This window comes from Panthera pardus, unplaced genomic scaffold, assembly GCF_024362965.1.
Source record: "Panthera pardus isolate Hobbes unplaced genomic scaffold, ASM2436296v1 HiC_scaffold_13, whole genome shotgun sequence".
Lineage (NCBI taxonomy): Eukaryota > Metazoa > Chordata > Mammalia > Carnivora > Felidae > Panthera > Panthera pardus.
The window spans coordinates 1066906-1082768 of NW_026526688.1; the positions used below are offsets into that span (position 1 = coordinate 1066906).

The 15863-nt window shown below is 52.1% G+C and overlaps 1 protein-coding gene across 1 annotated transcript in view; it reads right to left on the reverse strand.

The window, feature by feature from the left end:
- The window catches only part of ERICH1 (glutamate rich 1), a 51649-nt gene that overhangs the window by 12315 nt on the left and 23471 nt on the right, over nt 1–15863 (reverse strand). The window contains exon 3 of the mRNA XM_019427996.2: nt 12417–12569. Coding sequence (XP_019283541.2) covers nt 12417–12569 — 153 coding nt within the window. The remainder of the gene's footprint in view (nt 1–12416; nt 12570–15863) is intronic.

The following is a 15863-nucleotide window of genomic DNA, read 5'->3' on the forward strand; positions in this document are numbered from 1 at the left end:
CTTGGGATTTAAATATATATGCCTTTTAAAGTTTATTATTGGGAGAGAGAGCACAAGTGAGTGGGGGAGGGGCAGAGAGAGGGCGCACAGAGGAGGGGGTGCAGGCAGGACAGGCCACGGCCGGGAGGGGACGCGAGCTCCCGGGGGACGCCGGCCAGGGCAGCTGATGGAAGGAAGCCCCTTTTGCTCATGGTGGCCACTTACTCTGTGATGCGTTAGGGCCACCCACCCCGCACCTCGAGCTTGACCTCTTGATCTCTCGACCCCTGTCCTCAGGCTGTCACAGCTCGGTCACCTGAAGTGCTCGTGCCTTGGGGCACCGGGGCCCGTGGCCTGGCCCCACCTGCCCGCCGTGTTGGGGGGTGTCCGCGGCCGAGCGCCCCTCGGCCCTACACAGGCCCTTCCTCAGGCGGCCTCCCCGACCCTGTGGACCAGACAGGGCTCTTGTGTGCTCTCACTGGACGTCACAGGCCCCTGGATGCTGCGGTCCCCACAGCAGCCTGCCGAGGGGAATGTCCACTGTACTGCAGGCTGGGCACTCGGTGAACGGCCAGCGTGACCGGATTTTTTATTTTACTTCGGTGACATGTACTGTACTCATGGAGGCCACACTGGGCCTGTTCACCCTGAAACCCTGGCGCTGGACGCCGGCCAAAGTGAGGGCTCTGCGGCTGTTGCCGTGTCAAGTAAGAGACTGTCTCTGTCTCTGTCTCTCTGTGTCTCCGTCTCTGTGTCTGTCTCTCTATTTCTATGTCTCTATGTCTCTGTGTCTCTGTGTCTGTCTCTATCTTTGTCTCTCTCTGTCTCTATACCTGTGTCCCTGTGTCTCTGCCTCTGTGCCTGTCTCTGTGCCCCTGTGTCTCTGTCTCAGGACCCTTGCGCTGCCCCGAACGTGACAACTGCACAACGCGGGCTCCCATGTTACACCTGTAAGCGGCTCCCAGGCACGGCGACCTCCCGGGCTTCCAGGGATGATGGATGGAGGTGAAGGGAAGGGGCAGAAAGAAAAGAGGCCTGATAGCCCCAAGCTCCTGTTTTATTTTTATTCCTTTCCCGGTTTGCTGAGGCGCAACCGACACACAAAAATCGCGTCACGGAAGGCACGCCGCGGCCCGATTCGATGCGCCCACACCGCACATGGCAGGCCTGTCCCAGCGCAGGGCCCTGGGCACGCCGGCCCCACATTCTCGCCCAGCCTGTGCTCTAGCGCGTCCCACCAGTCGCCCGAGCGCCTGGGTGTCCACCGCGGGCCCCAAATCCCGCCACGTGTCACTCCTCTCGCAGGCATAACGCCAGCACCGGCCCCTGGCAGGAGGCGATCAGGAGTACGCTGTCCCAACCGGACATCGAGGCAGACGAGCGCCGAGCACGAGGAGCATAAAGGTTAGGACCTCTGCTGCCATCACCCCCGGAGGACGGGTGCGGCCCCCACGTGGCCCGCCCTGGGGGCCCAGGAGCGGTGTGGACGGAGGCGGGAGGACCGAGGTCTGCCCCCTGGTCTGCAGGGCCTTCTGAGCTGCGCACAGGGCCACAGCCCTGTGGCCACCCTGCCCTGTGATGCAGGGCTGGCCCCTCTTCCCGCCTCCTAGCTGGCCAGCACGGTCCAAGGGTCCATCCAGGCCCTCAAGAACAAGGCCACCGCCCCCCAGTCTGGCCGACAGGCTCCAGTCGTCACACAGTGGGGACAGTCCGTCACAGACTCTGGTGTGAGCGTCCCCCGGGGCTCAGGCTGGTGGAGGAACGCCCCACGCAGGGCTCAGCTGAGGGAGGTCACAACAAGGACCCAGCGAGAAGACGCTCGACTCCGCAGCTTATCACGCTTTTCCATTCTTTAAAGGTCCCTGCCCTCAAAACAAGGTTCTTTTACAATGGAAAGTACATTAATGCTCATCTTCCACCTACTTCACCCACATTGACCTTGTGTTTCACAAGAAAATCTGAGGTGCAGCTCTTTGAAGTGACTTTCTCCAAACGTGCTGCTCCATGGATTCTAGAACGTTCCATCTTCATGGGCCCACTACATGCCTACCATCTTGCCTTCTTCAAACCCTCACCCACAATATAAGCTATAGGAACATTTACATTAGGGAACCAGTGGCTTGACTATTTATACTCTGAGAAGCACACTAATTTTGAAAAGCTGCCATCCCCAAAACATACCTTTCAGACATGCTAATTTTAAAAATAATCACAATTTGTCCGAATTCTTGCAGCTACTATTTGGTACCAACATCCTGATGAACTGCTGTAATAGAAATAGTTAGATACTAAAAACAGCCATAGTCTCCAGATTATTCCAATTCTCACAGCGTATCATGTTGCATCGGGCTAAATGCTTGTAAAGGGCTAAATATTGTAAAGGAAATGTGACTTTTATTCTAGACTCAAAGCTAAGGCTACAAACACTTGTGATAATTACCCTTCAGCGATCAATGTCCCTAAGCGCTAAGTGCAAAGCAGTGAGCTTATAGTTAGTGCTGAACGACCCCGTTTACATCAAAGTCATTGTGAAGATATAGAGGTATGAGCGGCTTCCGGTCACTTTCATAGTCTGGGTGCCTAAAACTCAGGACAGTATTGGGTAGTAATCTGTGCCGGTTGTACACGCCCAGCCAGGTGAGAAAGGGGGGTGTGGGAGGGGAATGCTGGGAGAGCCAGGGAGGGACGGGTTCACAGCCCAGCAGGCATCTTGGGCAAAGGGGACTGTAAGAGTTCCCTGTAACTTTAAAAACGGATTCTCTCTCTCTGTTGTATTGGTTCTGGGTATCTAGAGCAGAAACTTCCAAAGCGGGGGGGGGGGGGGGGGGGGTGGTAGTGGGGGAAGCAGCCGTGACAGCAGGAACAGGGCAGAGTTCTGCCTGAGCTTCCATTGGGTCCCAATGTATAATTTAGCTTTTAATTCCAAATAAAATTGAAAGAACGCACGAGACCTGCATGTCTCACAAAGGGCGGCTGGCTAAAACACCAGTCCAGATAATAAATATTTCATGACTGTAAGTCTGTATGCCTATGGCCAGCTGACGAACTTTGCTCTGATAAGCAAGGATGTTCTCATCTGTTGCCACTATATAAGTATCGACTTTGCAAGAATGTAACAAACACGTGGTCAACATACACATTTGATAATCTTCAGCCTCATTACTTCCTGTGTTCTTTCCTGAATCAGGTTTTGACACTGAGAAGATCTCCAAATTTTCTAGGTTAGTTTCCAAGAGGCTTAAATTCTATGTTTTCAGAAAATGAAACTACTTTTCATGTCCATTTACTGGGTCTTGAAAACTGAGGAACAGGTGCTTAGTGGACGGATGGCCTCACCCACAAAAAGATTCGGATACATTCTTCTCTAAACAATTCACATTAGTTCCCTATGATAACTTTCAATAAAATGACCAATAAAATGGTGAAAATTTCAAAGTAATAAAATAAATGGTTTAATACACGGCAACAAAATGCTACATCCCTTAAATAAAAGGTTGAAACCAACACGATACACTGAAGTTACAATTAGGTGAAGGGGATTTTTAAAGAATGGGAAGTCAGGAAAGTGATGAAAACATAAATAAGGAAAAGACACCTCGATTTTCAATAAATACAAAGTGATAAAAGGTTTACATGGACTGAATATATTCTCCAAGAACAGAACAGGGCGGGGCAGGGGGGGGAGTCACAGGCCGAGCAGGCAGGCGTGTGCCGGGCACGTGGTCCCTGCCACAGGTTCCGCCGGGCTGCAAGCTGTGGGCTCACTGGGCACCTGCCTTGCACCCCCAGGACACTCAGCCGGGGCTCCAGGGCCAGCGGGCTCCAGGCCAGAGCCCGGGTGTGCACTGACAGCCTGCGTGCGTCCACACAGGGCACTGGGTGTGGAAGGGCCCGTGTGGACATACCAACCCTCTCCCGACTCAGCCCCTCACACAGGGTCACCGTCCATCCTTGTCCCCCAGACTCCGCACCGGCGGCTTCTGAACACACGTCCGCAGACTCGCTCAGTGCCTGGTCTCAGCCCTCGTGTGAACCTGTTCTCTGAAGACAGAAGCTTCCAGGGGGCCGGCTGGTCATGAGGTACCACGCGTGAGGACTTTGCTCCCAGGACACGCATCCTTCTCCCGCCTCGTTCCCTGAAGCCAACAGGACTCTCTGCCCCGGCAGCCCGTGGAGGCCGGGTGTTGTGTCGCGTCTTGTGGCCATTTTACAGATGACAGACAGCGGTCCCTGCGGGGAGACTGAACTAGCCCACACCATGTTGTCAGCTGACCGCTTACACCCAGCACGGCTGCCGGGCTCAGGGATGGTTTCGCCCAAGGAAACATATCCTGTTTGCTTCCTAAGGGTAACGTCTTGACGCAACTTAGCTCGCAAATTTCATACGACCCAGACACGGTTCACTTCTCTTGAAAAAGAGTCATGCACGTTAGTAATTAGATCTGATATGCAGGCAACGTAAGCGATATAAGCATCGTTTTAAGTGTCAGCAGTTCCAGAATAACCTGTGGCCTGTGTCCACTGGGCAATGACTACACGTAAATGAACGTCATCATTTTTCCGAGAAGGACAGAATGTAGCTGCTGGCTGCATTATGTGCAGAGCTCTGAGTAAAGTACAATGAAAAAAAATGGTGAAATGATAAATTTGACCCTTTACAACAGTTTTCACATCAACATACCAGGCCTTTTCATGGCTCTTCATTCCCTGTGCCCAAAACTAACTTATTTCCTGCTTATGAGCCAGCCTTCTCTTACTGCTGAGTCCAGGCTCAAACCTGTGACCCCAGGGCTCTCCTCCCACTAACAACATCGGCAAGTGAGGCTAAAACTTGTCACAGGCTCTACGCCACTTACTAGGCCGAGGGCCCTACACGCGAGAGGGTTGTGTTTCGGCCATGCTTGTCTCTCCGTGTCTGATGTTCTAGGTTCTCAGCAAACAGTTCGTGTTTCAGATCCTGTCTCAAGGAGGAAGCAAGGAGACTGGGGAGGCCAGATCTCCTTGCGCCCTCAAAGTCAAAAGCAAAAGCCGTGATCTCTCTTATGAATCCACTGTCTTTTGGAGCCCGAAGTATCGTGGCCTGCGGTCCACTTTGATCCCACACCAGGAAGGCGCTCTCTTATCCAGGGTTTCTCTCTCTCCATCAGAGTGATTAGGGTGGATTTGGGAGGAGATCTGGGTCTCCTTAACTTCTTACTAATGGGGTTCCTTGGGTTACCAGCTAGTGCGTCTCAGGGTCCAGATGGCTGGGACACTCTCAGAGACGCCACCCAAAGACGGACGAGAGCACCCCGGGGGGAAGGGGGTGGGGCGTCTCCACGCTGTCCTCCTCGCAGCTGGGGGTGGGGCCATCACTGGCTCTTCTGCGGCCACCTGCTCCTTCACAAGCCCCCGTTTGGGGCAAACTTGTGTTTCCTGAGGGTCCGAGGATGCTGAGATTGAGAGTGGACAGGCGTGGGAATATAATGGGACCTCCGTTCAGAATTCATGGGGTTCTCGTGCTGCCTCGTTGTTTCAAGGCACGGCAGAGCTATGGAAATCCTTAATTCCAAAAGACCACTTTTCTTTAACCTTTTCTTTATTTCTGAGAAAGTGTAAGTGGAGGAGGGGCAGAGAGAGAGGGGCAGAGGGTCTGAAGCAGGCTCTGTGCCGACAGCAGTGAGCCTGACATAGGGCTTGAACTCACGGCCTGCGAGATTATGACCTGAGCTGAAGTCTGCAATAACCACACACATTTGTCCCCGTTTACTGTTCATTCCCTATCTCCTGAATAATTTAGAAGAAGGTGGCAACTGCTCTTAGGAAGGATTTGTGAAGTCCCACGTAAAACCAAATTTGTGTCCGTGTAGACATGGGAGAGTGCAGTGACCTGGCGGCTGGTGCTGCAGGAAGGTCACAGGTCGCCACCCGGGAGAACGTGGTCTGTCTGCACCTCACTTCCCTGAAGCCTCAGGAAACCTCTCGACAGTGCTCAGCACCATCTGCAGTGCGCGGACAGGCTAGGCAGTGGGGTGGGGACCCTGCCGTCCACAGCTGGGCCGGGGACCAGCTGTCAGTCTACAGGGACCGAGTGCTGAGTGAAGGGTGGCCCCACGGGGCTCAGCCCGGTGCTGCCTCGTGTTTCCTTCGCTCCCTGCTCTCCGACGTCATGCTGTCCGTCTGGCTGATGCTGGTCTCCCCAGAACACACTGTCTGCTGAACAGTTTGCCCCCCGTCCACCGGTATCGCGTGTTATGCTGGCACACCCCCTCACTGGTGGCTCCAAGACGCTGCTTCAGAGTTAAAAGTATTTCCATGGCTACTCTTTATCTGTTATTACTTTACAGGACAGTCAATTCAAGGAAATAAAAGTGCACTAATGTTTCAAAGTGGCAGAGTCTTCAGAGAACCGTCTAGTTCAAACCCCTCATTACACAGACGAGAGAAACGTGACCCCCACGGTCAGGAGGCCGGTCAGGTGGCTGAGAGCGCTGGAGAACTCGGGCCTCAGACCCCCGCACGTCCCTCTTCCTGGCATCTCCCGCACTGGCGGCCAAACACCCCACCTTCGCCTGCTGCCACTATCGAAGCTCCGTGCACAGACAGGCCTGGGATCCCGGCCCCGAGGGAGACGGTGCCCGTGCAAGGCCCTGACCGGGAGCGCAGCACAAACCCTCCTTTTGGCCGTGGACTTGTGACCTCGTGCATGGAGAACTCCGCAAGCCCGCGTGGTAGAGGCTGTGGGTGCTGGTGAGGATGCCTCAGCCCGGACACCCGGCGTGGCCCAGAGGCGTGGCCCAGGGGCGTCGCCCAGAGGCGTGGCCCAGAGGCACGGCTGTCCTCCGGAAACTTCGGCATGCACTGGTGGGGCCGGTGCTTGGGCTTCTGATGGGACTCACGTGGTCCTGCTCAACGTCACTGCACGTCCTGTGTCTGTCCTTGCCTGCCGCATAGGGTGCGACCATCCTCTTCTCAAACAGCCCGGACTCCTCTCCTGTCAGAGCAGCAATCTGTGCCCATTACCCGCCTGTCCCATTTCTCCCAACCCCTCCCGGGTGCTCTCTTTCTAGGACTTAGCCTTTTGTTTGTTTAGGTTCCACACATAAGGGATGCCATGCGGGATTTCACTTCTCCCTCAGACGTGGCTCACTCACCTCCACGTCCATGCATGTGGTCACAAATGGCAGGATGTCCTTCTTTCTGCTGCTGATCAACATCTAGTGTACGTTCACACGATGGCGACTTCATCCACCCAGCCTTCCATAGACACGAGGGGTTGTTTCCACGTGTTGCTTTTGGGAACCACCCGCAGTGAACACGGGGACGGGTTTCTCTCGGTGATCTTGTTTCCACTCCCTGAGGTTCTGTGCCCACAAGTGGAATTGCTGGGTCGTACATGGCTCTTCGAATTGTGTGAGGAGCCTCCACACTGCTCTCCAGAGCGGCCGCACCAGTTTGCATTCCCACCATCAGCAAGAAGCCTCCCCTTTCTCCGCACCCTGGCCGACCTCTGTTGTTCCCTGAGTTGTTAACCGTAGCCACTCTGACAGGTGTGAGGTGGGATCTCCTTGTGGCTTTGATTTGTGTTTTCCTGATGAGGAGTGATGCTGAGCATCTTGTCATGGGTCCGTTGCATCTGGAGGCCTTCTTTGCAAAAGTGTCTAAATGTCTATTCATGTCTTCTGCCCATTTTTTAATCAGATTTTTTTTGTTTCTGGGCTACTGTTGCATAAATTCTTTATATATTTGGGATATTAACCCCTTATTGGACATAGGCTTTGCAAATATTTTTCCCATTCCCTCGGCTGCCTTTTTGTTTTGTTAGTGGTTTCCTTAACTGTGCAGAAGGTTCTTATCTTGCTATAGTCCAGATAGTTTATGTTTTGCTTTTATTGACTCTGCTTTTGGTGTCAAATCCAAAAAATCACTGACAAGAACTATGTCAAAGAGCTTTCCCCCTATGTTTTCTTCTAGCATTTTCATGGTTTCAGATCTCATATTTAGGTCTTTAATCCATTTTGAATTTATTTTTGCGTATGGTGTAAGAAAGGGGTCCAGTTTTCCCAACACCATCTGTTGAAGAGATTGTCTGTTCCCCATTTGTATATTCTTGCCTCTCTTGTTGCAGATTCACTGACCATATAGCTGGTTGATTTCTGGGCTCTTTGTTCCGTTCCACTGATCTACGTGTCTGTTTTGTGGCAGTACCACACTGACTCGACTATCACAGCTTTGTAATATAACTTGAAACTTGAGATTGTGTTGCTTCTAGCTTTGTTCTTCTTTCTCAACATTGCTTTGGCTCTTCAGGGTATTTTGTGTTGCATATGGATTTTAGGATCGTTTGTTCTATTTCTTTGAAAAATGCCATCGGTAATTTGATAGGGTTGACACTGACTCTGCGGACTGCTTTGGGCAGTACGGACGCTTTAACAATGCTAATCTTCCAGCCCATGAGCGTGGAGGTCTCTCCATTTGTCTTTAGTTTCTTTCATCAGTGTTTTATCAGGTCTTTCACTTCCTTGGTTAAGTTTATTCCCAGATATTTTATTCTGTTTGATGCAGGTGTACATGGGACTGTTTCCCTGACTACTTCTAACAGTTTGTCGTCCATGTATAGAAACGAAACTTATTTCTGTATACTGACTATGTATCCTACATCCTTACTGAATTTATCAGTTCCAACAATTTTTTTGTGGAGCCTTTAGGATTTCTTCTATGTAATATCATGTCATCTGCAAATAGTGAGTTTCGCTTCTTCCTTGCCAATCTGGATGTCTTCTATTCCTTCCTCTTGCCCGACTGATCTGGCCAGGACTTCCCATGCTGTGTTGAGTACATGTGGTGTGAGAACAGACGTCCTTGTCTGAAATAATGTCCTACCTTCTTTTCTCAGGGTCTCCTTCTAGAACGTTTATTAGTTGAATAACTATTAATCAATATGTAATAAAAGTATTTACAATTCATTCTATTACTGCAATGCATTCACTTGAAGCTAAAGTAGAAATCTACATATTTCTCTAATCCAAATTTCTTATGAGTATATGCCAATGATGGCTGGAAAGTCAGTGGCTCTACTTTAAGAAAATTAAGGGCAAACAGAACAAACGTGGCTGAAGAGGTGAACTGAGTGCATCAGCACATGATTTCAAAATAATACTCTGACATCTTGTGCCACGGGGCCCATGACCAAACATTCATCAGGTTTGTGCTGGCTCACTTCACTGAGGAGGGACCCAGAGCATCAGGTGCGTTGGTAAGACACCAGAGGAACACAGCACGAGCGCACACAAGAGCTCCAGCCTCTCAGGGGCCCAAGGATGCACGAAAGCCTTCCAGGGGCTGGCAGCTCGTTCTACCTCACGTCTGGTGAGGGTGCTTAGGTCGTCAGCAGATCGACCCCACCTCCACTGCCCCTCCCAGCCACCTGACACACCCTCAAGCAGGTGGGACGTGGCCCCTGGTCAGCAGGTTTTGGCCAAGTGCCTTCCTAGGCCTCCCCCTTGCCTCCATCTGCATTTGGTAAAAACTGCACTTGGTAGTCAAACAAGGTGGGGCGCTGGGCTGCGTGCTACAGTGACGCCCTCGGAGGCCTCAAGGAAGCCAGGGGTGGGGCTTCCCTCAGCCCAGACACAGGCGACAAGTCTGAAGCCACCTGCCAATACACGGAAGGGACAGATGCCTGGCTCACAGTGAGTCTGCAGGGAACCGTGCAGTTAGCTCCTGCTTCCAAAAGCCACGAGGTCAGTGTTTCCTTTCGTGCATGTTATTAGAATAATGATCAGAAGACTTAATGTTAATGACTTTGCAAATTCACCTGAACAAAACCACGTCCATATGGCCAAAACCACTGGTGATTATAAACTTGGAGAGCAGACTTTCCTCACGGGCTGTTTCTATAAATAATTACTGCCCTCACCTCCCAACGTTGACTAAAGACTCAAGTCCGGGCTCTGGTGTCTCGGGGAACAAAAGCTGGCTGTGCTTATGTTGGCGCAATTTTGCAGTAAACCCACTTTAACTGGCACACAAGTCCGGGCTGTTACCGCCATGAGGCAGGTGAGGGAAGTGAGTCCAGAGGACAGAAGGATCCCTCGCACAGGACGTGGTGCTGCAGACCTGGGGCCCTTTCCCCTGAGGCCCCAGCTGTCCTGAGGCTGGGGAAGGTGTCCTCAGCATTGGGACAGCGACACAAACAACCAAGAACAGGACAGCGGGCCACTCCACAAGTACTGGACACGGTGGGCCGCTCCAGGGGTAACGGGACACGGCGGGCTGCTCCAGGGGTAACGGGACACGGCGGGATGCTCCAGGGGTAATGGACACATTTACCAGCTTCTTGAGAACAGCATGCAGCACTGTGTGAGCAAGATGGGAAGAGCTGGGGTGTCTAAGGCAGTAAGGAGCACAGGGAGCACGGATTTCTTTTTATCTAAAGCTGTAGAAGGTACTGAAGTGACTCACATGCAAGGGGGTCCTGGTCCTGGGTATTCACAATGGAAGTCAATGGTCTAAAGTGGTTCTTTGAAAAACAGTAACGATTTGACTTTTTCTTCTTTTTCCAATCTCAGTTCTCATGTTCTCTTTGCTTAAAATCACAAATGAAAAGATTCAGGATTCCTCCCAGCTTCCAGGTTTGCACACCCCTGCCTGGCGCCTCCTCTGGCCCCACAGGGAGCTAGGTGTGGCTGTGCAGCAGCGTGGGCCCCGGGCCTCGGCGAGACCCCAGCCCACACGCCCACCGCACAGCACTGTACGGCCTTTCATTCCAGAGACCACTGGTGGGAGGCCTTCTCCAACTTTATCACCTCCAACACCCTGCTTCCTGGGCTGACAAGGAACAGGGAGTAAACAAAGTAGTTGGAAACATTTAGACGTCAGTTACAAGTGTTCACAAGTGAAAGATAAGGACTTCCCAGGCCTGGATCTGTATTCAAAGCTCTTCTGGAAAAGTGGACATAGGACCCTGGACTCACAGGGCCTCTAGAAAGAGCCGCCTCTTAAAGCCAAGCCGTGGTCCCCATGGAGGTGGGTGGAGCCGGTGAGGAACTGCAGACCCGAGTGGCAGACGGCCGGCCACACAGCATCGGGGCCCAAGTCGATGGGAGCCCAGACGTAAGGTGAGGGCGAGTCTCAGTGGACAGAGCAACGTGGACAGAACTGATCTCGGGTACAGACCTGTCCATTCTCTCCTTGGTGGGTGATGGGCCAAGTACCATCCCCCACATCATCACTCCCTTCCCGGGGAAAGGAAGACCCACGGAAGGTTCTCTCCACAATGGCCACGCCCACAACAGGTAACAGAGGAAGAGACAAACTGACAAATTTTCCTGACGAACACCTCACAGAGACATGCCCTGTGATAACGCTTCAGTCAACGGTACACAATTTGCGTTGAACTCTGAGGTGACCGTGGAGCTAAAAGGAATGCATCCCAGGTCCTCAGTGTCCCTGGTCTTTTCTCTTTGGCTCTCATCAGTGCACAGCTGTCAGGGCGGCACCACAGGGCCACCTCGTGCGAACACCCTGACTTCCTAGGAGGGCGTCCCTACAGCGCGGAGCCTACCGGTCACAGGACAGACTCAAGCCTCTGGCACTGGGGTCCCTCACGTGGCCCAGCCCGTGCTGGCCTCCTCGGCAGGGCCGACTGTGTGCGGCTGTGGGGGAACCAGAACTGACTGAGCACAGCGGCACGGGACACATGGTTTTTACTGAATAGACTGAGCACGCGGTGAAGTGTGCTCCCCAAAGTAATTCATCCTCGTAAGAACACAGTTAAATTTCCTAATGAAATAATCCCTTTATCTACTAATCGCATTCCAAAGATTTTCAACAGGGTTTGAAACGATGAATAGATTATTCCTCACCTACCCCATTTTTGGTTTTATGGTTTCTAGTCCTTTAATTAGGGACTTGGAAAGATCAGTGTACAAGGAAACCACCTTCTCTTGACATTTGTAGGGTAGAGTTTCTGAGTTTATACTTGTTGAAACTCGTCTGGGTGAAACCTCTATTTGTGGATTTAACGTAACATCGGCACATCCACCAAAGCAGGTATGTCTTTTGTTCACGCGACCTTCAACCACAAAAGCAAGACAGACATTCAATTCTTTCACAAAAGTGAGGCAAAGCAAGTTATTTCCATCATTACAAAATTCATATACAATCTCAGAAATGCTGAATAAAATGGAAAATCAAGGAAAGAGTTCTACTTAAACCACAACAACTACCATTAACATGTGACGCGTTTAATAGCAGCACGAGTGATTACGGCCACGGTCGGGTCCCAGCTAAATCTCCTCCTGCCTCAAGTCTGTTTTCCAGCCGTGAATTTTGTGACGTCACTTTTAATGATTGCAGGACACAAACCAGCCCACTCGGTAGCCGTCCAGTGACCTGCTCCCCCGGCCCTGTCGCGGTAAATTTGGGTGAAGTTAAGCTGCAGAATCACGCCTCACCTGAGAGGGGGCATCCTTTCCCCGCATCATCGCTGCCCGAGCTGTCCTCGGAGGCCGGGCTGGCCTGCGGCTCTGGGGGGGCTGGGACATACCCTTCAGGAGGCAAACTCGCCGTGTAGAGCCGCCTTCGAGGAGGGACCTTGGAGTCTCCACCTGCAGGAGACAAGGGGGCTGTGAACATGGCATACTGTGAAGAGACCCTCACTGGCCCTGGCCCTTCCCCAACCACATCCACTGGAGACACGAAACCCAACAGGTCACAAAGCCCAGCCACTGCTGTCAGCACTGATCTCAGGACACCAAGCACTTGGCCAGAGCAGCAGGACAGCCCAAGATCCAGCCAGGAAAGAGGGAGGATCCATGATTACCTAACCTCTGTGTTTTACAATGATGTAAAAGTATAACTGAGCAGAAAAAACAGTATTCCTCATAGCATACCTTCCACTGTTACAACATGAATCTCTTGACATCTTGGTGCACAGTCTGGGATTTCTCCAGGTGTGCAAACAACCCACATACGCTGTGTACACACACACCTTAATGGGATCTTGCCACATGCATTTCATTATTACACATTTGTATATTACGTGTATCGTATCATTCAGAAGTTAATAGAACGTGATGAGGAAATATATTAAGATATATTTACATCTACACGATCTTTTAACGGCTATATAATATGCCACGTTTGGCAAATTATAATTTAATTATAACCCAACCATTGTCCTAGATTTTGCACATGGAGATTGACTCTAAATTTTCACTATCACAAACAGCTTCTACGACCGTCCTTGTTGCACAAACTTTGCACACTTGACCACGGAGTTCCTTCAGACAAAGTCCTGGAGATGAACTGCTGGTCCGAAGGATGAGCACCTTTTTTGCTGGCTCTTGATACACGTGGTCCAGAACGGCATCCCCACCACCTCGCCTCCTCCCATGCTCTTTCCGACATCGGGTGGCATTGGCCACAGTTGATTCGCGTACAGCTGACAGAGCGTGTTGTATCCGTTCACGCATACCACAAACGGACTCGACCACTGTACGCACAGTGCCCTGTTCCTGCGAGAGGCACGGTCACCATCTGTCAGCACACGGCAGTATGACACTACGGACCCTGGTCCCCGTGCTGCACTGTCATTTCTGTCACTGGACCACGCACAGGAACAAACTCCGAATAAACTTGGTGTGAGCAGAGAGAGTGTGGGGGCAGTGGTGCAGTCGGGGGGAGTTCCGGGGACCCGCGTGACTCAAGTGGAGCCCATTCTGGGGTGGTCGCCAACACGTGCCTGGTCATCCTGTCCTTTTAGCTCCTTACTCGGACCTGGAGTGGCTCACACTGAGGTCACTGAGCAACTCCCGCGGGGCACTGGACACTGTGACACACGGCAGCCTCATCTCTGCCCGGGAGGGAGCCAGTAACGCGGTGCTCATGGCCACACAGAGAGCCACGAGGGAAACGAGCACAGGACACAGGGGCAGCCGGCCAGAGGAGAGACCCGGGGCCATGACTCTGTCTTGTGCCCGAGGAGCAGCACAGACTTCATGAGGAGGAAGATGTGTTCGGGACAGGAGCTCAGATGTACAGGCGTCCCTACAGGGTCCCCTGGCCCCTCGGCCTGTCCGTAACGGAGACGCGCTTTCAGAAGCTTGCACACTTGACCCGAGCCGGTTCCGGGTGTCCAACCCAGCATCTCAGAACAGAGCCAGCAGCACAGCCAGGCTTTGAAACGTCCAAGTAAATGCCGTCACTGACCGAAGGAGAGACGTTTGTCACAGTGTCCTCACACCACGTGCCACCATCAAAAACGGGTTTAGTTCCTTCCTTCCGTGACACACACAGCAGGTGTGGCCATTAGGTGTTCAGACTTCAGACTTTCAGCCCCCGCACAAGTAACAGGCTGTAAGCTCCGCCTTCCTGTCTCTGGTAGAATGATCGAAACTTGGCTCTGGCCCCCGACCACACGGTACGGTCGGCCCAGAGCCCTCCTAGAGCCCCCACGAGTCCTGGAGGGGACACCTTGTCTTCCCTGCTCTGGCCCCAGTCCTGGGCCTGGCTCCTACCTCTCCTTTGTCCCTGTCATTCCGGACGCAAAATTCGGCATCCTCCTTTTCTACAAATTGTCCACTCACCCCCAAGCACCTCGAGAGCTGAGTAATTAAGAAAATACTTAAGACTTTACATTTTTAGAGGTTTTAGGTTCAGAGCAAAATTGACAAAGGTACAGAGATTTCCCTTATACCTCTCTGCACACACACACTGCCTCCCCCAACAGTATGGGCACCCCCCACCCCCATCAGAGGGCACATCTGTTACAGTCAGAGGTCCGACACGGACACACTGTCATCACCCAGGGTCCACAGTCCACGTGAGGGTCACTCCTGGTGTTGTGCATTCTGTGGGTCGGGACAATGCAGGATTCCCTGTACTCACATCACTGCCCCAAAAACCCTCTGTGCTCCGCCTGGCCATCCCCCGCCCCCAGCCTCTGGCAACCACTCACGTTTTCCCTGTCTACCTGGTTTGCCTTTTCCAGAATGTCATGTAGTTGGAATCATGCAGTTTGTAGATTTCTCAGCCTTCTTTCACTTAGATCTGCATTTAAGGCTCCTCTGTGTCTTTTCACGGCTTGAAGGCCATGAAATATTCCAGGGTGTGAACGGACCTCAGCAAACCTGCCACCCACTGCAGGGTCTGAACTGACCTCAGTGTACCCGTTACCCACTGCAGGGAGTCGTGGTTGCTTCCACATTTTGGAAACTATGAACAAAGCTGCTGTAAACATCTGTTGCAGGTTTCATGTGGACAATAGTTGAGCTATTTTAATGGAGTTTTGAGGGTGGGTGAGGGGTCAGATCATTTTCTGCACAATCTTTGCCATCTTGGTATCACTGGCCCCTCCTCCTGCACCTCAAATAGAGTTCTTTTACCCTTTCTGGAAGTCTCGGGGCCACCAATACTTGTGCCCATGCAACTCAGGCAGGCGTTCCTCCTAAGAGGTAAGGGAAGTACATCAGTCAAGCAAATGATTTCCTTTGGGAAGGGGTCAGATTCAGGATGGGCTGACGGCTGGTACCTACACAGAGCAGAGAAGGGAGACGAGCTCTGGGCTTTGACACTTATAGGGATGGGGAGGGATGGGGTGGTGTCTGCCACGGACATAATGCTGTATGAGCATATGAGAGGGAGAGAGAGTCCCAGGCAGGGTCCATGCCCAGCACGGAGGCCGACATAGGGCTTCATCTCACGACCCTGGGCTCATGACCTGAGCTGAAATCAAGAGTTGGACGCTTGACCGACTGAGCCACCCAGGCGCCACAAGGAAGACTTCTTAAGCCAGACACAAACAGCACAAACCACAGACTTAAAGACTGAGAAACCACATTCTATGAACTTCTAAACAATAGAACACATTGTTGTTTTCAAAAATTAAGAGAATCCATGGA